This window comes from Dendroctonus ponderosae, unplaced genomic scaffold, assembly GCF_020466585.1.
Source record: "Dendroctonus ponderosae isolate FM_Combo_2020 unplaced genomic scaffold, Dpon_F_20191213v2 Dpon_F_20191213_1, whole genome shotgun sequence".
Lineage (NCBI taxonomy): Eukaryota > Metazoa > Arthropoda > Insecta > Coleoptera > Curculionidae > Dendroctonus > Dendroctonus ponderosae.
The window spans coordinates 61,262,189-61,285,706 of record NW_026017110.1 but is presented as its reverse complement, the minus strand read 5'-3'; the positions used below and the strand labels follow the sequence as shown (position 1 = coordinate 61,285,706).

At 33.5% G+C, this 23,518-nt stretch overlaps 1 protein-coding gene across 1 annotated transcript in view; it reads right to left on the bottom strand.

The window, feature by feature from the left end:
• Positions 1-23,518, bottom strand: part of LOC109540873 (transcription factor EC) — a 37,334-nt gene that overhangs the window by 1,925 nt on the left and 11,891 nt on the right. The window contains exons 3-5 of the mRNA XM_019909374.2: positions 4,729-4,912; positions 3,150-3,391; positions 14-271 (exon numbers count right to left, since the gene is read on the bottom strand). Coding sequence (XP_019764933.1) covers positions 14-271; positions 3,150-3,391; positions 4,729-4,912 — 684 coding nt within the window. The remainder of the gene's footprint in view (positions 1-13; positions 272-3,149; positions 3,392-4,728; positions 4,913-23,518) is intronic.

The window sequence follows — 23,518 nt, the reverse complement described above, 5'->3', positions numbered from 1 at the left end:
GTGATTTACTTACTTTTCGACTGTGATCCGGAAACATTGGCGACATCATATCAGTAACCGAAGGCGGTTGATTGTGATCCAAGTGATCTAGGCTGTGATCTAATCCATGGTCAATTTTGTGATCCAAGCTGTGATCTAGATTGTGATCCAAGCTCTGATCCATGGCGTGATTGTTAAAGTTGTACGGTGATGGATTGTTGTTAAGCGAGAGACTCTGCCAGTTGAAGTCCGGTATTGGAAGGCCATGGGATTTGGCTTGTCTTTCGAGCTCCTAAAAGTAAACACCATTTTCTTTAGAAATCTCTAACTCTTGACCTTGTGTAGGAAACGGTCACAAAAACGTCAAGATTCACATGAAACTTGAATCACTTAAATCATAGGAAGGGGTTTTTTTGGGTAAAATAATACACTAAGCGCTTTCTGCCAGCAGATGTCGTTTACTGTAGCTCTCGTGGCATTTAATGAATCCTCCAACGTCTCGACGCTTTTGAGCTTTGAAATCCTTAAAGTATTAGAATATTTATGCTCAGCAGTTCAATAAATTTAGCAAGTCAATCATTTCGCAATCATTATTCAGTTTTATGCAGATGACTCGTAACTAAATGCAAACAAAATGGGTTTACCAGATTCGTTATCGTAGCGGTACTAATTGACTAAATGGTAATTGTAAAAACTATGTAGATTGCGTGTAACTCTGGCAATGAAATATTTGCTTCTATTGAAAACAAATCACGCTAATTCACTAGATATGTATTATAAAATATATTAGGACAGTCAAGGGCAGTTAACGGAAACTGTACTTAATTTGGGGGCCAAAAGATGATTTTACATGAAAAAGCGTTTGACAATTGGTACTAGTGCATTAATTGGTGTTTAACACAAAATTTGCTTAAAACACTATAATATTTCATTTCTTTGATAAGTAAGTTTCTCCGAAATCAACACATATACTACTCATATTGTTAAAGTCATTTAAATATGCATCATATATGAGTGGTTGTGTTTGCAATAAAGAAGCTATCGTCAGTTAACAACCATAAAGGCACAAAACCGCCTAAAAACTTCAATTATTTTGCACGCGAATGGTATAAGGTGTTTTTCAATTACCACCTTGCATTACTCGCTTCATTGTGATGAAAATGGGGTAGAATTTGAGGCTTTTTGAGAGACTTGATATTTTTCAAATAAATCAACCCTCAACCTTATGAAATTTTCAGTCAAAAATCAAAATTTCACATGCGTGTTTTTTGTGCTCAATGGATTGCCCCCAAGCTAAAAAGCTCCCCAGTATGCAGGTTTGACGTTTTTGAGTTTGCAATAAGGAAGATATCGTCGGTTAAAGATCGTGATGGATCAAAAACCGCCTAAAATTGCCCAAAAATGTGATTTAATTCAAATTTGAAGCTTCTAATGTGCGTTTTAATGAGCGCATGGCTTTCCTCGCTGTCTTGTGGTGAAAATGATGTAGAATTCGGGACTTTTTGAGAGACTTGATATTTTTAGGAAAAATCAACCCCCCCCCCCCTTATGAAATTTTCGGTCAAAAATTAAAATTTGACATGCGTGTTTTTTGTGCTCAATGGATCGTCCCCAACCTAAAAAGCTCCCCAGTATGCAGGTTTCACGTTTTTGAGTTTGCAATAAGGAAGATATCGTCGACTAAAGATCGTTGGGGTTCAAAAACCGCCTAAAATGGACCAAAAATGTGAATTATTTCAAATTTGAAGCTTCTAATGTGCCTTTTAATGAAGGCATGCAGCTTTCCTCGCTGTCTTGTGGTAAAAATGCTGTAAAATTCGGGACATTTTGAGACTTGATATTTTTCGTAAAAATCAACCCCCCCCCCCTTATGAAATTTTCGGTCAAAAATTAAAATTTGACATGCGTGTTTTTTGTGCTCAATGGATCGTCCCCAACCTAAAAAGCTCCCCAGTATGCAGGTTTCACGTTTTTGAGTTTGCAATAAGGAAGATATCGTCGACTAAAGATCGTGATGGATCAAAAACCGCCTAAAATGGACCAAAAATGTGAATTATTTCAAATTTGAAGCTTCTAATGTGCCTTTTAATGAGCACATGGCTTTCCTCGCTGTCTTGTGGTGAAAATGATGTAGAGTTCGGGACATTTTGAGACTTGATATTTTTCGAAAAAAATCAACACCCCCTTATGAAATTCTCGGTCAAAAATCAAAATTTCACATGCGTGTTTTTTGGGCTCAATGGATTGCCTCCGACCTAAGAAGCTCCCCAGTATTCAGTTTCAAGGTGTTCGAGTCTGTATTAAGAAAGATATCGTCGCTTAAATATCGCGATCGATCAAAAACCCGCTGGAATGGACGAAAATAAGAATTATTTCAAATTTGAAGGATTTAATGTGCTTTTTAATGAGCGCATGGCATTCTTTGATTTATTGTCAAAATCATGTACCTACATCTCGAGGTATGTTTACAAAATCTGTTTAGTGCATTTAACTTGTTGGATTTTGATTTGTTAGTCTGGATTTTATAACATTTTACAAAATAGTCAATTAGGCGAACAATTGCGGACTTGTTCGGCTTTAAAGGTGCCCCTCATCTTAATTATCATAGTTATCGAGAAGGTTACTTAATTACAAGTGTGAATTGCCAGGTTTCAATTAATGTTGTAAATTTATCTACTTAGAAAAATCTACTCGCATCCGGAACAACCGTTTTAATTTCACAGTATTAAATCTTAATAATTATGTTAACGAGGCACGGACCGTGAGAATCGATTCAAGATGAAAGGTTTTTTTTACCCGATAAATTATTTATTGCCAAATTTTACGACTGAAAAAAATGTACATATAATTATTAATACAATTGTTTGAGCGCAGTTGCCGCCAATCTATTGTGTTAATATTTATATGATTTTTTTTCCAGTCGCAAAATATTTATCTGGAAAAAAGCCGTCCATCTTCTCAGGAGCACTACACTCTTTGTGTCCTGAAGAATCTGATAAAAATCGATGTAGATAACGGCTTTTGTTATTTAATATCAAAACCTGCGTCCAACTTATCTATTGGATTAAAAAAATAAGTCAAATTAATGCAATTAACAAAAACAGATAAACGTTGTGTAGATGGGAGTTGTCTTTTGCCGAAGTCAATAAATAAAATAAATTGTAACTAACCTGAACTCGTAACTGCAACCGTCTATTCATATTCTCCATTTGTTTCTGTCGTGCTTCTGTTTGCTTCAACCGAATGACTTCATTCTTCAAACATTTGATATATTCAACAGACGATTTTAGAATGGTGCCCTTGTTCGGTCTTACGTCCCTGACGATTTCGTAATAAGGGTCGTTGTTTTTCGGTAGTAGCGTCCCTAATTCTTTGATCCGATCATTTATGTTAAATCTTCTTCGACGTTCAACTGGAAACAACATTTCATATAAAGTTCGGGTTTTAATTTGAACAGTGAGCAATGTTGTTTACATGCCAAAACGTATCTGAAAGCTTATGACAAAATTGCTAGTGATTAAAGGGACCTCAATACATATTCATAGTCTTAAATGTGTGTTCCACTAAAGTGTTGTTTTTGTCAAGGACCCTTTTCAACTGACGTAGGGGGTGTTTTGTTTTCAATACTTGTAAAGTATTCAGCAACACAATTTGCAAATTGCTTTTAGGGAAGTTCATATTATGTAAATTTGACGGTTTTCCATTGGGATTAAATACCTGATAACTTTTGGCGTTATTGTAAGCAGTTATTATGTATGGTAATTTGCGGTTGAATGTAAGCCACTTTTGCAAACTGATCTAGAGTAAATAAGGTAATACGTTGGGATAGAGGAAATTAAAACAGCCTTATAGTTATGGCTAAATTTCCTCTCATTCTCTCTGGAAATACACGAAGCCTTTAGGCAATTGGATAAAAAGCTGGGACGTAGAAAGATTGAATCGGGGAAAACAATGTCACATCAAAGCCCCCATGAGAGTCTAACTTTTTATGACATACATCTCACTTGGTGTTGGATTTCAATAATTTCGAGTGTTTAGATAAGTGAAATCAAAATAGATACACATCAATCAATAAGTGTAAATTGGCATAATTTATGTTAAAACTATTCAAGTGTGTGACGCCAATATTTATGCTCCCAATTTAGATAATGATGTTTCAACTTATTGGTACAATAATACCTATTACGATCGTCAAAAATTATTATCTGGGGACGACAAAGCACTAATTTGTCATCCAAGATTACAGGTTTCGGTGTTCATGAAGCTGCGTCCAATTAACGTCAGTCAAACTCTTATTTCAGATATTTTTCTGACCGTTTTGGATGCGAGTTTCTACGGAATCTGCACTTTCAGGAATAAGAGATGGTGATTATTTGTCGGTTGTGAATTTAAATAAAGTACAATTTTACTCTTTGAAAAAAATCAGGTTATTTTTAATGATGTCATTATTTGTAGATAAAAATAATTGAAATAATGTTATCGGTAACGGAAAATGGTTTAATATTGCTGACTGACACATGAAGAACCAATTTGATTTGATGAGTTCAGTGATTTAAAATTACGCACTTTTTCCATTTAACTTCTACGCATGGATTGGGCCACTAGAAAACGTGGCCCAAATTTATTGATAAGATAAAAACTTGTCTTTAGGTTTTAAAACAGATGGCATTAAATGTCGTTATCTTAAATACATTCCTTCCTACATTCCATGTCCTACTTAGTATTAAGCGATAAACGTAATTAACTTACTCATATTATGATTATCCTTTTTCTGTCGATCTTTTGCCATCGCATGGAGGTCCGCCTCACTAAGTAAAAATGGCTCGTTTTTTATGTTAATATCATTGGCTAAGGAACTATCAGATGTTTTGAAGCCGTCTGAGGCCAGCGAACTTGATTCCAATGACAATAAGTCATCTATTAATTCTTCAGCCTGAAACATTAAACAATGCTGTTAATATCGAAAAGTTAGAACTCCAGTATTTTACATCATTTCTTGATACTCTCCTATTATCAGACAAATTTCACTTAAGCAGTGTTGATAAGCAGGAACGAAGGTTCAGTGATAAGAAAATCACAGCATGAAGCACGCTAGAAGTGCAGTTTTTTATATTTTTATTATGTACTTCAATTTCGATTTTATTTTAATGTGAAACAGTTCAACAACACAATTCTATACGCAAATTAAAATTGAATTTTATTCCACTTTCGGATGGAGTTAAAACACGCGTTTCCAACTCAAATGTGTTGGAAGGTGGTGAAAATGACCGGTTGAAATAATAATATTTGTAATTGCTTCTATAGGATATAACACATAGTTTTCCAGACAAGGCCATTTAACTCGTCACTTAATTTCAGCTCATTTATCCAGTTCGTACTGCATTTTATTAGTTTTCGGGAAAATAAAAATGTTTTGACTTTTATCAGCATCATTGCTCTTCTTTAGTATTAGACCGATTAATGCCTGGCTCATTCTAGCACGATCCCTTTATATCACTTTTACATGCTTAGGAGGCCTTTGCTTACCAAATCCAGGTGAAAGAAGTCTAAAACGGCATAGTTCTAAGAAAACATTGCCCAACTTCGTTATAAATTAACGTTCCTTGTGTGTCCCAACTTAATCCTCAAAAAAGATTAATTTACGACAGTCTGTTGCAAACTGGCAAGGATGATAAAAAATATATAGTCTAATAAAATCTAAATAGAATTACGTTTCATATTGACGATAGCAGTGACGAATGTTTAGAACAGATTAGTCGCTGTTAACTACATATCGCAATTACTTTAAGCGCCATCGTCGAATGATTATTGAAAGTTTTTCAACTTTTCATCATTCGGCTATTCAAATTTATTGCATAGGAAAACTTGTGAGATTCAAGCAACATTGGTGGAACTCGTTAAACTCAGAAATTTCTAACCAATGTTGTTAGACACTGTTGAGTTTTTCGAAGTTTTAGGCCATCGTGGAAAATAACTTCTTCCTGGCGTTTCGCAAGCACGAGTCTTCATCTTTTTCTCTTATCAAATCTCTGTCACTTATCAAATTTATTGATTGGAAAAATTGATTAGTTTTTCGGTCCTTTGGGCCATCGTGGAAAATAATTTCTTAATAATATAAATTAATCAAATTAAAGTAATAAATTTTAATTTTAATTTAATCGAAGGGGAATTTTATTATGCCGTTCAAAAGGTGTTTTGAGGTATTTCGAGGAATCGAATCGAATTATATGAAATTACGCACATACATTACAGAATATGCTAAGTAAAATATTAAATTCGCTTGCTATTAATAAGCAGGCAAAACGTGCTAGGTAATGAGCAAGAAAATCTAAAAATAATCAAGCAGAGTTATTAGGAGAATAACGATATATTATTTTATACAGTTTTACACAAAATAATTATAACCAAAGCAATAATTACATAACAGTTTTCATGTTTTTATTAAAATCGTGTTTATGGCCCGATCCGTATCAAATTTATTGATTGGAAAAATTGATTAGTTTTTCGGTCCTTTAGGCCATCGTGGAAAATAATTTCTTCCTGACGTTTCGCAAGCACGAGTGACTTGCCGCTTCAGAGTGGTGCTGCGACGAGCAAACCACCTCTGAAGATGCAAGCCACTCGTGTTTGAGAAACGTCAGGAAGAAATTATTTTCCACGATGGCCTAAAGGACCGAAAAACTAATCAATTTTTCCAATCAATAAATTTGATTAGTGTTTTCTGCTGAGCGGATCGGGCCATAAACACGATTTTAATAAAAACATGAAAACTGTTATGTAATTATTGCTTTGGTTATAATTATTTTGTGTAAAACTGTATAAAATATTATATCGTTGTCCTCCTAATAACTCTGCTTGTTATTTTTAGATTTTCTTGCTCATTACCTAGCACGTTTTGCCTGCTTATTAATAGCAAGCGAATTTAGTATTTTACTTAGCATATTCTGTAATGCATGTGCGTAATTTCATCTAATTCGATTCGATTCCTCGAAATACCTCAAAACACCTTTTGAACGGCATAATAAAATTCCCCTTCGATTAAATTCAAATTAAAAAAACGGCTACACTGCACGTCCTTCATCGGCACTTTTCTCTCGCATATTGAATATTTATGTCTTCTTTCATTGAGGGTTTTTCGTCATTTATACGGTTCATAGAATAAAGGTAAATCGGAATATCAGTTGCAAATCTGGTTTAATTGCTGATGACGCAAGTAGTAGTCCAAGTGCATAGATTTTTGAAAAATGGTCGCACAAAATTGCAATCTTCAGTCTACATTTCTCAATTGAGAAATAATAAACATTTCACTTAAAATACATAGTCTGAGAAAGCTTCATGGAGAAGAGTTTATTTTATAGTTGCATTTTTAAGCACATGATTCCTATCAGTACAACTGGACGAATATTCTAGAAAAAAGAGAACGTTTCAATCAATATAAAATGTATGTTCATATTTACATATGCCGTTGGACTAAGGGAACTTTTTATTTTTGCATCAAACTTCACTGGAAATTAACAGGTGAAAATTAGGTTACCTGAAACCGGTTCGACGATATTTTAAATCTTGTTTAAATGGGTAAACCCGTTCGTTTGAAAGGGAATTAATTTTTCACATTTAATCGACGTTGTGCATTATATGCTGATTGTACATTATTCTGATGTTAAAATGATTATTTCAGTTTTCTGCAGTGTTTCGGCTTAACGGTTTCAAGTGAGCCGATACGGGCCAGATGATTTTTATTAAACGCCTTGCACGCAACTTTATAGACCCTATTTAAATTAATAAATTTGAGCATTTCTGTTAATGAAACGTGGGTAAAAACTTCTGGTTAGTACTTAACGAGTATTAGTGCAACATTTCATGATTCAGTAGTGTTCGTCAATTATCGAGGCAAATTATTTAGAAATGTGGTCATTTTATTTCCATTCTTACTTATTATTTAGTTCGCAAAACAAAACCAATGTGAGGGTTTGGTAACCGTACAAGGGGAATGAATCAAAACTGCCGGGTGCACGTGTCTTAATATGAGCTGGCTTTTATAAAAGAAGACAAATACCTTAAAATGGAAAAGAAGCCATATCGAATTTCCTTTCTTGTAGGAAAATTGCTTTTCTTGACTTTCAGTGTATATGAAATCTGAAAGGAAATACTGGGGACGCGGAATATAATTTTGCTTTCTTTTGTCAATCGGAAATAATTGGAACCGTATTGCGGGATCAGATTTCGGACCTTTTTTCGAAACAATCATATTTTCCGGTAATATCTAATTTGCCATTCGCTAAAATCTTGAATTAGTGTTCAACATTTAATTCAGCAATATGTTGCAAGCTTTTTCAGGTTCCTGCATATAACAAATTGCTGTGAATGTCAAGTAGCGAGTGTACATAATCAATGCAAACCTTCTCCAATTACAATAGCCAATGCGTTAGGTAATTAAAAATAAATATTTTTTCCAACAATGAATGGTTTGTACTCAATAGCGCAAACATTGTGACACGGGCCATAGAGCACGCTTTTCTAACATTCACGGTTATTTTTTATAATATTTCTTATTTTAGTTCAAACTGCTAATTGAATCCAGAAGAGGTCAAAAAATATACCTAAACTAAAAAAATAATCTGAATATTTTCCCTTTTTCTTCGATGTTCTCGATATCATTGCTTTTACCTTGAGGATGAGAACCATTTGCATATTAAGACATTTCGATCATCAGAAATTCCCAACTTCAAAATGATGCATTTATAATTGTGTTGCCTTGACTCTGGTTGCGCTATTAGACCCAAGTATTGTATAACACTAATATCGTTAGCGTAGATCATTATTGTCACTTAAAGCGACTCACCTTGCAAAATTCGTCAGAAAATCGCCGATGGTATTTGAACAATTGAGTTGCTTTGAAATTTTAATTATCGGTTTGTCTTAACACCACGGATCTGATCATCAATCATCATTCCTTTTTTTTCTTAAAGGGGGTTGGTGTGTGCAAATTGTTATCCTACGCAGCCACTCCCCACGGGGAATATATTATTTTAAAAAGGAGGGATAATAAATGTAAAGGAGTCGGATAAAATAGGGGATGAGTTTCGTAGTACGAAATTAGAAATTTGAATAATTGCGTTTGCAATTCTATGATTGAAACTGATGAGTTTTTTGGCGTTTTAAATTAGAGCAAATTGAAAATTGAAATTTTTGAGCTTTGCGGTGATTGCTTGAAACCCTTGAGTTTTTCACCAGTTTCAAGCAATGACCGGGAAAATCTGATTTGTGTTCGCTAATCATCGGAAAGACATTATATATTCACATTTAAAAATCACTGTACACATTTCCCTATGTGGCCACTATTTGAAACTTCTGAGTTTTTTCGGCTTTTAGGCCGCCTTCGGATTGAATGTCTTGCCTTGCATCTTCAGAGGTTGTTTGAGCAAACGAGAGTAAGCAAGCAAATTCAATTCCACGACGGCCTAAATGTCGGAAAAACTCAGAAGTTTGAGCGAAAGCAAAGTTGCTACTCTTAACGGCAAATTTCAAAGGGATGCTACTCCGAAGGGTCCAGAGGAAATATTTTTCTGCTAAAGACGCTGAAGACCAAAAGAAAAATTTTGTTGTGAGATCACACAATTTGGATACTGGAAATTATGTGTTGGGTTAGTTAACTATCCCCATTAATCGCCTCGTATCTTAGTATATTATTTATGATAGACAGTTTCTTACACAATTAGTAATATCCATAAAAGTCCGGCACATAGCCAGGCACATTAAATTGTGTGATTTACAGCCTTTTATTTGGACTATTTAATCTTTTCGGTAGCTTAATAAATATAAAATGCCGATCCCTTACCTAAATATATATTTTGGTAAATGAATTTTATTGCAAGTTTGCTTGACTTGTGAATTATATATATTCCATGCTCGATTGTAAATCACCATTATAAAAAATGCTTCTATATTTTTCCGAATAAGATAAAAATGACGGGCGACTTGTAACAATCATATTTATCCGCTCTACTATTATTAACTGACAAATTTACTACTGAAATTACTACAGGTGATAAACAAGACCTTGCGTATCCATTGTGGGATGCAGTTAATAGAAAGCATTGAGGAATAATAACTAGCAATCAGAAATGGCTTTGTGATTTTGGCTGGTGGACGTTGAAGCTTTCATTGCATTTCGACATGTTCATCTGCAATTGAAACGTCCCAATGAGTTACTAGTGCATAATGGAATGATTGGTCGCTCTAGCTATCATCCCATTTCCAAAGCATATTCATTCAGTTTTAATTGAAAATACCAATTGATCTTTAAATGCGACCAATATATTTGATAGGTCATGGTTTTGATTGTCGACATTGACTTGTTCCATCGTAGTGGACCAAAACGTTTCGTCTTTGCATAGGAAACCTATTTGAATTAAATAACTTACTTCAAACAAGTTCCAACTAGGTTAATCCTGATACCAAGATACCAGTCTAGATTTCAAACTTGTTTTCTACCTTGCAAGCTATTGTGTAATTTATCATGGCAAGCACATATATATGATATATATATATATATAAAATTGTCCTATTTTAGATTTGCCATAAAAAGTCCATTTTAATTAAATATTGTACCCACAATGGTTGCAATTAGAATTTCAGCTTCGGTTTGTGCCACATTTCCTCAGCATGTGTTTCCAGGGTCAGTTCCATTAATACGTAAAACAATGATTAATTTTTAAAGAATAAGTAATGAGGCCCAATTAAGATATACTGGGCAATTGATTGATGTGGCGTATTTTAACGCAGTATCTGAGAGAAGATTTGATGGAATAATCTGGATGGGATCAAAACTCATCTGATTTATAGTTGAAAAGGCGATTTTCACTAAAATAAATCCGCTTCCTATATTTGGCCGATACGCAAGGCCACACTACTTACCTAAATAATTGGCTTTTCTGAATAAATAGCTTATGCAAAACCGAATGTCATCACAAGTCATTTTTATTGCACACCATCGTAGCTGCATAACAATAAATCGCGTATTCATTCGGTGTAAAAACTAATATGGGTCAATAACTTTATGCTGATTAACTTTAATGTCAGTTCGGTAATATGAATTTATTTTTGATAATGAGGTAGTTGCGGGAATTTTTACCTTTCGATTTAAGTAGTTGATGGCTGATAATCATTCAGATGTACCGAGAATTCGAATGAAATGTGCCGGAAATATGCAGGTAACTCCTATTCCGTTAACTATCAATTGGAATTTTGCTTGTTTGTAATTTTTAAATCAGAGCAACTGATTCAAACAAAAGCAGCTTACTATTAAATAATAGGATATGTGTGTTTACAGTCATCCATTAAAAATCAATATGACATTGAATTTTTTGTGATATAAAAAATGGTTAATCACATAATTAGCAATGCCATGTATTATCCATTCATCAAAAAAAACTACGCTCAATATACCTCTCAACGTTTTTATGAATAACTCTTAGCGACTTTTGTTGTTGTTGAGCGGCTCATCTAATTTACAATTCCTCGGCTTTGATTTTGAACAATTCGCGCCTATATCAAAAGATTGGAAAACTTAATTAACTTACAATTTAGTTCGTTTGCGATAATACAAAATCGTCTTATAGAAAACGAAAAATGGTTAACATGAAAATGATATTCTGGGCTATGTGAAACATTTCCAGAAATCTGATATTATCTAAAGAGTAAGGTTTTCGCGCCCATTGCTTTCAACTGGTCAGTTTTTCGGGCTTTTAGGCGGTGGTGGAAAAATAATTTCTTCTCAACGTTTCGCAAGCACTAGTGGCTTGCATTCTCAGCGTACACTGGACAATATCGAGTGCAAGCTTTTAAGCGAAAAACCTCTGATCATACAAGCCACTAGGACTCATCATGCAAGGAAAAATCATTTTTCCACGACGGCCTAAAAGCTAGAAAAACTCACTAGTTTCAACATACTTACCTATTTGTATAGATAATATATTCGTGATTGTTTCAATGGAACTTTTGGTATACATATATGTTTAATATGTCGAACTGTATTTCTTCGGGATATTACAGGATATATATAGTTTCGAAACAACGTTATAATTATAAAAAAATATATAGAAAAATTAGAAATAGACAATATGCATATGTGAGCAAGAACCCAAAACCAATATAAACACAGTTACTACTCTGACTTAGGCTAAGAACTTACTTAAATTCGTTATTCCTCCTTTTCTTATTGCGGTTTGTAAACTCCAAAATTAGGTTCGATTGTGCATGGAGCACGTGAAAAACACACAATTCAATTATTTAGTATGGGTAGTTGCAAGTTACGGATAGTTTATAATCGTAATAACTTTAACTAAATATTTTGAGTCCAGTTAGAGATTTTATCCCAGATTTGCTCTTTCGCGCGCCAATTTCACCTAAAAAAGTTGCTAATTAGACGAATCTACAGATAATTAACAGACACTTTCGAAAAATCCTATAATTTGCTTGTTGTGAAATTTAACACTACTACCACGACTATGTGGTTATCTAAGATGAAATTGAAAGCGGGTTAGGAATATTTTCGATTCAAAACATACGACTAGAACATAATTCTCGGGAAAAATTGCGCTTGTTAATCCGAGCTTGATTGTACATCGAAACTTATTCAAAACGTAGAAGGTAGGTGTAATCAATGTTTTTGATTATTGGAAGTTTTGTCTCGATTCGCATCTTGACGACATTAGAAATCACTTAGCAGATTATCCTCCTAATTCTACCCATTGTGGAGCATTGATAATCTGGAGGATTTTCAAGTTCTGTCTAGCTAGTACAAGCGGCAGTTAGCAGTAATTAAAAAGTATAATTTATTTAAAAATCCAAATTTAATCGACATGAGTGCATCACTTCTAACAAGGTTGAAATTCGGCTATAGAAAAATACATCCTAATATACGAATTAAATTACTTCCACCAAGTCTACCTACCTGTGAAAAAATCTGATTTAACTCCTTGTCATTAGTGTTGTATCTTTCATTAAATTCGCAGCTGGTGTAATTTTTTATTTATGATTACGATAAATTAATCTATTGAATGTCATTAGTATCATGGCTAATGGACAATAATAGCGTGTTTATACCACGTCCCAAGTGCGTCCAAATATAGTAAACCAGGTTGAATGCAAACAGCCATTAATAAAAATTTGATTGCAATTATTGTTGTATCAACTTCCTGTGAGTGGCAAGATATTCTCACATAAAAACACAATAATTTCATTGAACAACGTAATTATTCATTACGGAGAGATGGTTATTGCATTGAGTTTTTTTAATCCCTTTACATATTCACTACATAATGGTCAATACCATCGGTTCCAGAACATGCATTTTGTTATTATTAAATAGAATCTTTGTTTTTGCGTTCGGTTAGACACAAAAGGTACTGTTAGAGTGATTTGCCGGACTAGATCACCATCATTGCCTTTATTATTATTTTTATGTGTGTACAATATACCGTGTCCAATCAGTCCTACAGATAGTTCAAGTCGCAGCTACAAGTATTTGCTTGAGCACTTCGGGATTTTGTCGGTCATGCAATTAACATTTTTTTAGTTTCCGGGTATTTTGTTGGAAGTGTATTAAATCTTCTAACTTTTTTCCTATGCTCCATTTATATTAGTTTCCTAACTACCTAACACTTTCAGTTTCGTTCTCAGTTCCGATGGAATTTTTTTTTTATTTAGGCTATTGCCAGTTTCATTTTCTTTGCGCCATGGCCGCCATGGCACAGATATTTGCTAGATCTGTAAGTAGTCAGCTAATGTATGCACTAGAAGTTAAATAATAAATGTGTAGCGTCACTTAGATTTTCGACGATTTGCTCAACAATTAGATCTAACGTGCGAAATACAAACAGAGAAGCGTGTTTAGCAGGATGACAGTCCTCTAAAACGGTTAACACTGCTTTAGCGTGATTTTAAAGTATTTTGTAGTTGATACTATTCTAATAATTATTTAGTAAATACCAAGTTTCGCAGTTGTGTCTTATTGAGAAATTAATCGAAGGTCATTGTAATTTAGAGCTTCATCTAATTTTTGAATGTTCACAGCACCATGTTACTTGTGGACATTATCGAAACATATATATTTTACACAGAACGATATAAATGGTTCCTGAGGCGACAAGTTCAGTTAAAGGCCCGGAATATTATGCAAATTCAGCTGATATCCGGGAGAATAAATCCACTGATAACAAGTCGTCAATAGAAACTGACGAGTTTTTCGGGCTTTTTAGCCGTAGGGAAAAAGAATATATTTCATCTTCAGATGTGTTTGTCGGTCTTTAACCCTTTGCTCTGAAGACGTAAGACTCGTGTTGGCGAAACGTTCACATTATAGGATTTCACGACGGCGTAAAAGACCGAAAAACGCCTTGGATGCAAGACACTCATATTTGCTAAACATCAAACAACAATTTTTTTTTCACGGTGGCTTGGATGTCCGAACACCCATCAGGTTCAAGCAATGAAGCCTAGCTCTACTGATAACTCTTCAAAACGCATTATAGGCATCTTTTCGCACTTCACATAGAGTAGTGTATAGTGTATCTAATGAAAATGTTTACTATTTTGCTTAGCGCAATCTAAGTGAACGATTTTCGGGCTTATAGCTTTCAGATCTCTGAGAGGATTTCGCTACGCTTTAGCAGGCTGTATTTCACAATTTTCATATGACAAACAAATGGAATTTTAAACTTGAAATGAAAATCAAATAACTTGATCGATGAATTGGCCCAGAATAAATAATCGTAGGATGAAAATACTAAATTGATTCATTGCGTTAAATTACCTTAGAAACTGGTGGATTAAAGCTGCCAACGAAAGATGATTTAAGCCAACTTCACAAGATTGATGATATTTAAAATTTGATCTTCTGTTGGGAACTCTTGGACGTGAATGAATCAAACCCTTTTCCCCATTATTGTGGAAAAGCATGATTGATGCATCTTTATTGCAAAATAAATAGGTAATGCTGGCGATTGAAAAGAAAATTGAAAGTCTTCCATAACACTGGCTTTTAAAGACCATTAAAGTTTATTGTTTATGAATTAATCAGTGGGTTTTTGCGTTAGGAACGGAACGTATTGTTCTATATTTTATTATCACTATTAATTTAATTATTGCTTCCAAGACGAACGTAATCAATAGTGAAGCGTTTGAAGGATTAATGATTATCGGCGTTACGTAATGAATGAATTTAAGAACAGTCGGGTACACGAAGGTTGAGATTTATGGCAAGTTTTTTTCTATTAACGATTATCAAGGCATTGAAGCGGAATTAAACAATATTTGCCATTGTTACTGATATTTTTTCAAACAGCGTCTACGCCTATGTATGGTTCCAAAACGCACAATAATCTGCATTTGTCAATTAATAACAGTTTAAGTAGCGCTCTGACGGAGCAGCTTTGTAATGTTTTAGATTCATTTATTGTCTTAAACGACATGTTCCGCACACACTTATTTATCTCTTTCAAGTTGAACGGTTAATTTGCTGTGCTCCAGTCGTCTTTATTGTCGCACTGGAGGCGTGTAGCAAGAACAAGCGAATTTACTTCATCAGAATATGTTGGTGTATTTTTTGGTGCATAATCCCCGCTTAAGGGCTCTTATGAGATAAAATTTGCATCACTGCAAATTTCAAGTGTGTTTTGGAATTCCTCAATTCTCCTAATCCTTAAATTGCGTACAAATTATCCTTATCAATATTGATATGATAGTTTGAAAGTTTAATCTAAACGCATTTTTGATAATAGATTTAACACTGTAAGAACGTTTCGAGCGTTATAATTCGCGGTATAATAAGATTCAACCTTAATCCAATTTTTAATGGTTTTGTTCAGATTTTTTTAACTGGTGCCAAGGACACTTTGAAATACTTGTTGCAGTCGTCGCACTTTTTCTGGGCCACGTACTTGTGATATTGCAGCTTCTAAATTGAAAGATAAATGCATGTATTGTTGAGTACGTTGACAATCAATCAATGAACCTACGATTTATTTAAGAAAATAGTTATATTATTTTGTTTAAAAATGAGTTAATTGTTAACAAAATTATTGAATAATCGTTTCGTGGTTGCAAGCTGACTGACTCTATGCTCGTGCAAGTACCTAGTTAATATGCGGAAAACAACAGCGTAAGCAAAAATAGATTAATAATAAAAAATCAGCATTTAAGAGTGACATCTCAGACTTAATGAAAAGAAAAATACAGTAGCTTTCTAGACCAAGATTATTTGTTTCCGGTCGCATAAACAGTTGATTTTTGTATCGAGTTTATTATTCAAACACAAATATGACACTCGTTTGCACTTTTGCAAATTGGTCGCTATAAAAATGAAGTTTTGTTTTGAATTTTTCTAATCGCCGAAACTCAATATGCATTTATTTGTGCCAAGTATATTGACAATTTATTAGGCATCTGTGTTGTAAATCGCGTTTGTAGTAAAAGTGCCAGCCATGCATCGCGTAATCCAGCAGCTAATAATCGCGATTAATAAATGCACAAGTGAAAATTATTCACATAAATTTCTTATCTCCAGTTATTTATTATCGCTTTTCTTTGCTACTAGCAACGATTTACTTGTTATATTAGCCTTCTCACGGAATACAACTTTTACATAAGTGAGCGTCATAATGCTATCAGCGGGTGCTAACTAATCAGTTATGTGATATAAGATCATTTGGTTTTTCTATTGCTATATCGCAAATTGTTTGGTCTTTGAACGGTCGGAAAAACCGATCGCGTCTCTGTACAGTTGAAAAACGTATTATTTAGTTAACAAATGTATTAATGTGAAAATACGTTGATCATACATTCAAATGCTTTGATAACAGACAAGAATTTCAGAATATCGAAAAGTGCTAAACTCATGAGTACTTGAATATACTTCTACTTGATGCGTATTAGGATGAAATAGTTGAACCACCTAATTTTTCGTACCTAAAAATGTCTCTTGAGGTGGTAATCTCAAGCACCTCAAAATCGGTTTCGGGTCTATTATACATCAGGAACCTTTAACATATCATTAAATCAACAAGTGTTTCGTGCAGTTAGCAATATAGCAATTAAATCTTAAAATAAATGGGTTATCTGACGTTAGAGTCGAATACATACATGTTCTGCAATATATCTACGGAAAACTATTTAAAAAATATTTTAGTTCTTATTACTGTTGAAAATGCCAAATAAACGTTTATAAGCCAACTAAGAACAATAGTAACAAACAATATACTGAGAAGAAAATCGTTTCTACGTTCGGTAAATCAAACGCAATTGTTTGGCACATAATTCCGGTGATGTAAATACTACTAAATAGTCTATTTTCTGTTAAAATTATTAAATTTACTTACATTTTAAAGTCGAACTTGGTATTTCGGTGCGGTTGGCATTTATACACAACCATGACGTATTTCATAATGAGTAAACAATTACAGGTTTTACATTCTTCTTTGTCATGGTTTTAAGTATGTAAATACTGTTTAATAGCTTCTTACACTCGATTGTTTCCTTATAAAATTGAATGTAATAATCGTACGAATTTATAAAAAAAACTTGTAATTTTCATTCATTCGGTTTTTGTGAGTATTTGACTCGGTTGTTAGCAATTTAAAGTTGACACTCTTTTTCGTCCTGCCAACGTATTAAGTGTTGCTAAATTTCCAAATGTAAGCCCTTCCATCCGAGACGAAGATATTTTTCGCATGAATTGCTGAGGTCATTTATTATCAGGTCAAACTAACTATTCTGCAATATTCACCGTAGTTGAGACAATTAATTTCAGCATTGGCAGTATTTTTCCATCGTTTCTATATAAAAAGTGCATCGTCGAATTCAAAGTGAACCTAATTACTTCCGAGCGGTCAGAAGAGCTGAACGTACGGATTAAAATGTTAGACAAGAAGTTATTATCATGTAATATTAAAGCTTGAGGATTATTTTCCAATTAAATTACCACACAGTAATTTTATTCCGTAGCATCGTAGAGGCGCTACGAAAATCCTTTCTAATCTCGGCATTTCAGCACGATTATCTGATTTAGGATGTGTTTATCAAGCTCTTGTTAAGCCAGTATGCTTCTCCAGTTAGGCAACTTCATGGTTACCACGAAATACAATTTGCAACCTTAAAATTCAATATATTGTCAAGCCTTTTGTCAGCAAATGTGACGACAATTAAAATTTTATCTAAGCCAGGGCTTTATATATATCGTTTGGATATCGAGCAGATACCTGTTAAATCTCTTAAGCTTAGTGCTCTGATTTGTATTTCTGTGATTGAAAAATCTTGTCTGATTTTGAATTGCAAAGTGACATGGAAAACGTGTTTTTAAGTCGCCTATTGAATTTTCCCACGTTAAATCGATAAAACAGATAATTTTATTCATCCCAAGGCTCCTCCATTAGACGCCACAAATTTACCAATAATTTTTTTAAATTTAAAACTATTCAATACAACCTTTAATCCTTTGGCAGCTTATAGATAGCATCCTGTATGAAAGCTCTTCTAATTGCAGTGTTACAAATGACAGTGAAACGATAATGGATGATAATTGAAAACGTCACAGTCAATGATACAATTGCTTTGTAGTTGTCTAAATTATAAAACGTAAAGCAAATCAAATTGTTGTAACCATGATTTTTCAATGAATAATCATTTGTAGCTCTCAAGTTTGGGGATGCGATTTAAACGGAAATCAGTTTGAAATTATACTTACACTTCTGTGCTAGCTGTTTATTTTCTAATAAAAAAATATTCGGTAGGCATTTTATTAATTTCAATAATCAGTTATAAATGATTTGAAACTTAAGGTTACTGAGGTAGTTAAAGTGACCTTTACTTGAGCGAGATTTCGATCTGGATCTAAACTGATTATGCCAAACCATCATAAATTGATAGGAAAGTTCTGGGAAATGCAGCTTAAGAAGGTACCGCTACGATAAAGGATTAAATTAGTAGCTGTTTTAATTTGTTATTAATCTGCCTCTTCAACTATTTCCGGAATGCAATTCGATTACTCTTAATCTACCTTCAATTCATTTAAATCAACCGCATTTTAGCGTTTTGTTGCATTCGGGAACAGATCATTCGATTATCTTTGCTTGCTGCAAGGAATTGGATAGTTTTCAACCCAAGAAAAGTTTCGTATTATGCATGTGTTAAAATTTTCAGTTAGAAGTAAATATTTCACATGCGTGTTTTCTGAGCTTAATGAATTGTTTACGACCTAAGAAGCTCCCCAGTATGCACATTTGAGGTGTTTGAGTCAGTAGTAATAAGAAAGATATCGTCGGTTAAAAGTGGTGATCGATCAAAAATCGCCAAGAATGTCAATTATTTTGAATTTGAACTTTCTACCGTGATTTTTAATGAGCTGGTAATCCTTGCTTTCTTGTTATGAAAATGATGGTAAAATTCGAGGCATTTTGAGAGACAAAACATCGACCAGATTTATTTTGTTGCAAAACTTTTTCGACTTTTTCCATCAAAAATCAATCAGTTAATAGTCGACAAATTATGGTATCTAGCAAGAAAAATTAGTTTTAGTCAGTTGAAATAATTGAACTTTCCTAATTTGTATAATATTACTATCTCTTGCCGTTTCTGAGAACTTTATTTGCAAAATACTAAATGCAAGGACTACCTATTTTTTGCAAAAAAAAATTACCGGTTATAGATAGGAGCAAACGGTTGACTATGAGGGATCAAATTATTGCATTGGAGAATTCATGAACTAGAAAATTTGAGAGTGAAATTTTACTTGATGTAAAAAATCTTAAATGAAGCCAATGTTTTCGATCATTTTGCTTCCCAGTGGTCTGGCGCGTCGATAAAAACAAAATTTTCCATGTTTTCTTGTATAAATAATGCAAGGGGTTTATTATTTATTAACCCAGATTGCAGCACAGTATTTATGTTCGTTGCGCTGTTATCGTCGGTTTTAAGGATTCCTTCAATCTAAACAACTCTTATTTAAAGAGCTGTTACCTGATATGTATAGAAAAAACGTGTTGTTGCAAATTTATCTGTCTGCAAATATAGTTTCGTGCCAATTACTCTAGTTATTGTACAAATACATACTTGCATTATGTTGAATTTGTGATGTATTATATAGTTAACCCATATGGTGTAATAACAATCTTGGAAATTGCGTCGACTACATTTTAATGTCGCGGCAATATTTATTATAGGTAAATTCAATGCCCAGACACTTTATATCGGTTACTGTGTATTTTATATGATTTTTGGATAATGTGAAAACCCCAATCGGACTGATTTGATTAGCATAAGCAATTAGCATGGAGCCAATTTATTAATCGAGAGTCAAATTGAAAATTGCAAAACAACTGTTATTGTTTTCATATATGCAACGTACTTTGCCTGCTAATTGTAACACATTGAAGTTGTTCGCTGTGGTACGAGAAGAGAATTGTAAATTAAGTTTTTTAGGCGCTCTTTAATTTTAAACTTTCACCGGTAAAAATTATGTCAAGCCTTTGTCGTGTTTTTTTTTGCGCCAGGACGCTTTTGTAATATTGAATCATTATTATACAGGTTGAGTTGGAATTTGCGATATCACTGCGACTATTATTATCTAGTAGAATAGAGTAGAGGGTTTTAATTCAGATGTAAATAATCCACAAGCACATTCTAGTTTCCTTTATCTTACCTACTCTACTAAATTATCTTTATGCATCACTGTTTTAATGACGCGGTAAATAACTCTCAATTATCAGTTCTGCTTGTGGCATGTTACATACCAGGCGCTAATCCGCAAAATATATAAGCGAATCTTTCACATCAAAAAATATATTTAGCTGACGTTTATCTGTATCCGGGGACGTCACACGTAGAACTTGTAACTAGGCATAACCACGTAGTAAATTATACCGGGAATAGTATTATACATATGACAAAAAAAATCGATCAAAGTCCTAATCGCCTTTAAACAGGATAATCTAAAGACAGATGGTGCGATATCAAGTACGGTTTTGGGGCATGTTTAATCCATTTAAAAACTGTTAGAATTGTTTTTATTGAATATTATGTTGGATCATCCTTCATGCTGTCACATCTAATTATCGATAACCTTTGCTTTGCCATGAAGGCAAGTAGACCACTGTCGTATCGTTTTATCACATATTACAGTACGAGTTATTTAACTAAATATATAACTTTTTTGCCACTAATCGACAGTGACAAATTAATTTATGGCATATTATGTCACATTGCATTAATTCGCTATCTCAGCTAATCTTTACCCTGGTTTAATCCTCCTCTATGCATTCTGAACATTCTTGAAATTATATCAACCGAGTTTTGATAGTTGGCGCTCACATCAATCAATTGCAATGGCAAAAGTTAATACTCTCCGCTACTTAATCCCTTATTTAGTACATATCAAATAAAACATAAACATCTAGTAAATATCGTAACTCGGACCACTTTTAGCTGAGCAAGAATTCCATTATATTGAAAATATATTTTATAACCGCAAATGTGTGAGCAAAGAAGTAAAAATATCAAACCAGATAAAATAACATTTCATTCAATTTAAACCAAATTTTATTTGAGCCTTAACTACCACGTGGAAAACTACAAAAGAACCAACAATCATACAAATTACGTTTCAACCTTACGACAACATGTACAATACATTTCGTTGAACATTAAATATGAAAATTAGTTTATTGTTTACTTAACTATGTAAAATTGCATAAGTACTTAAAAAATTGGTTAAAACGAGCCTCGTTTCGTCCATAAGTTTTTGTGCTTCAGCTTTAAGGAGCCCTAAGAAAATGTTCATAATTTTTATGAGTAGTTGACAAACCGTGGGGGCCTTCTGTTCGAAATAATTGACGTAAACAGTTTGATTAACTTTTGAGCAATAAATTATAAAATAAGCTCAGTGCTGTTCCCTTAGGAAAAATTAGGACATAGTTTTCAAAATTTTTTAAATTCATTGCGTAACAAGACCCTAATAAAGTTGTTGACACTAAAGATTTATTACATTTCTAACATTACGCTCTAAAATGAACAAAATTAGGATGGATTTATTGCTTCATATCTATATATTAGTGTCGTATTAACAAATAAGAACGCTTTTATATGAATACGTATTTCGGATCACTTGTAACGCTGGCGACGCAGATTTGAATTTCGCTGTCTATGAAATCGTTTAATCTTCATTCTGATACCAGTTTTAATAGTGTAATTATTCGAACTTTACGGGCTGACATTGAATTTAGAAAAATATTGCAAGATCTAGATCAAATAGCCCATTGCGTTTCATGACATTTATTTACAAGCCCGCAGCTCGAGACGTTAAATACTTGCCTCAATTGTTATCTGAGAATATATACGTGTAACACCAGTCTTTAAGTTTGACCCAATAATTTTAAGTTACTCATTTATGTTATGATTTAATATCAGAACCGGTTGGTTCTTGTATATGTGCTTTATTTTTTCTTGTTGCTATACATAGGAGAACATGTTAATGCAAGCGAGAGAGCTTTCAAATAATTGGCTCTGATAAGTTAATTTCCACTGGAGCACTTGGGGTTCCTTGATAAAGCCATCAAAGTTTTACTTATTTGATATCGATAAGTTATCCAGGGTTGCGTTTAAGTAGAGTTCGTTTAGTAATCGAAAATGTTTAATATTTGGTTAGTTTTTGCTCCACTTTACAGTTTTCAAAGTAATCACGTTGTATATGGTTGATGCGGATTTAAATTTCCAAAACTTTTTGTTTGAGTATTTTGCCCCCCTATTTTCCGTCGTTTTAAAAAGACGTCCTCACAGCTGTGGTTTCGTATTGATTCTTATTTCTGAATAGAGATCGAATTTATTGAGCAAATTCGTTCGTGATTGAGGCTGTTTTTTTTAAGACATGAACTTAGGTGGCAAAATACTCAACAAACAGCTTTTGAAAATTATTAGATATAGCAAGTTTTGTAGCAATTGCAGGAAAAATTATTCAGTTATAATTAGATTGGTTTGCGCCCAAACCTCTCAATTGTTTAAGTTATTATTCACATACATTGTAGCTTCAGTACTTTTGTAAAATTACACATATTTACTCATTGTTTGATGTAGTAATTACTATTGTACACACCTGGTTAATATAATATAACATTAGAACTTGTTAAGGTATTTGAAAATGTCGTACTTACACCATGATGTTCTTGATTTATCAGCTCTGACAGCTCAATGATTATTAGCTCTTTCAGATATCCTGCAATTTTACAGCACGACTTTAAATTCACATCAAGTTAATCCACAAGATTTTATTGCTTAATAATTCGACCTGAACTTAAGTAAACACTAGATAATTCATGTTCAAGGCTATTCTCGCAAATTACAACAGAATGTTTAAACATATTCCTGTTCCTATCAAAATTCAATGTGATTGTTAATTAAAGAGCGAGGAGTGGAATATGGGTTGTAGAGATTGATGTGCCAAATTTTCGTTCTATTGAGTATTAAAAATGTACTGAAACCACGCCGCTAACTG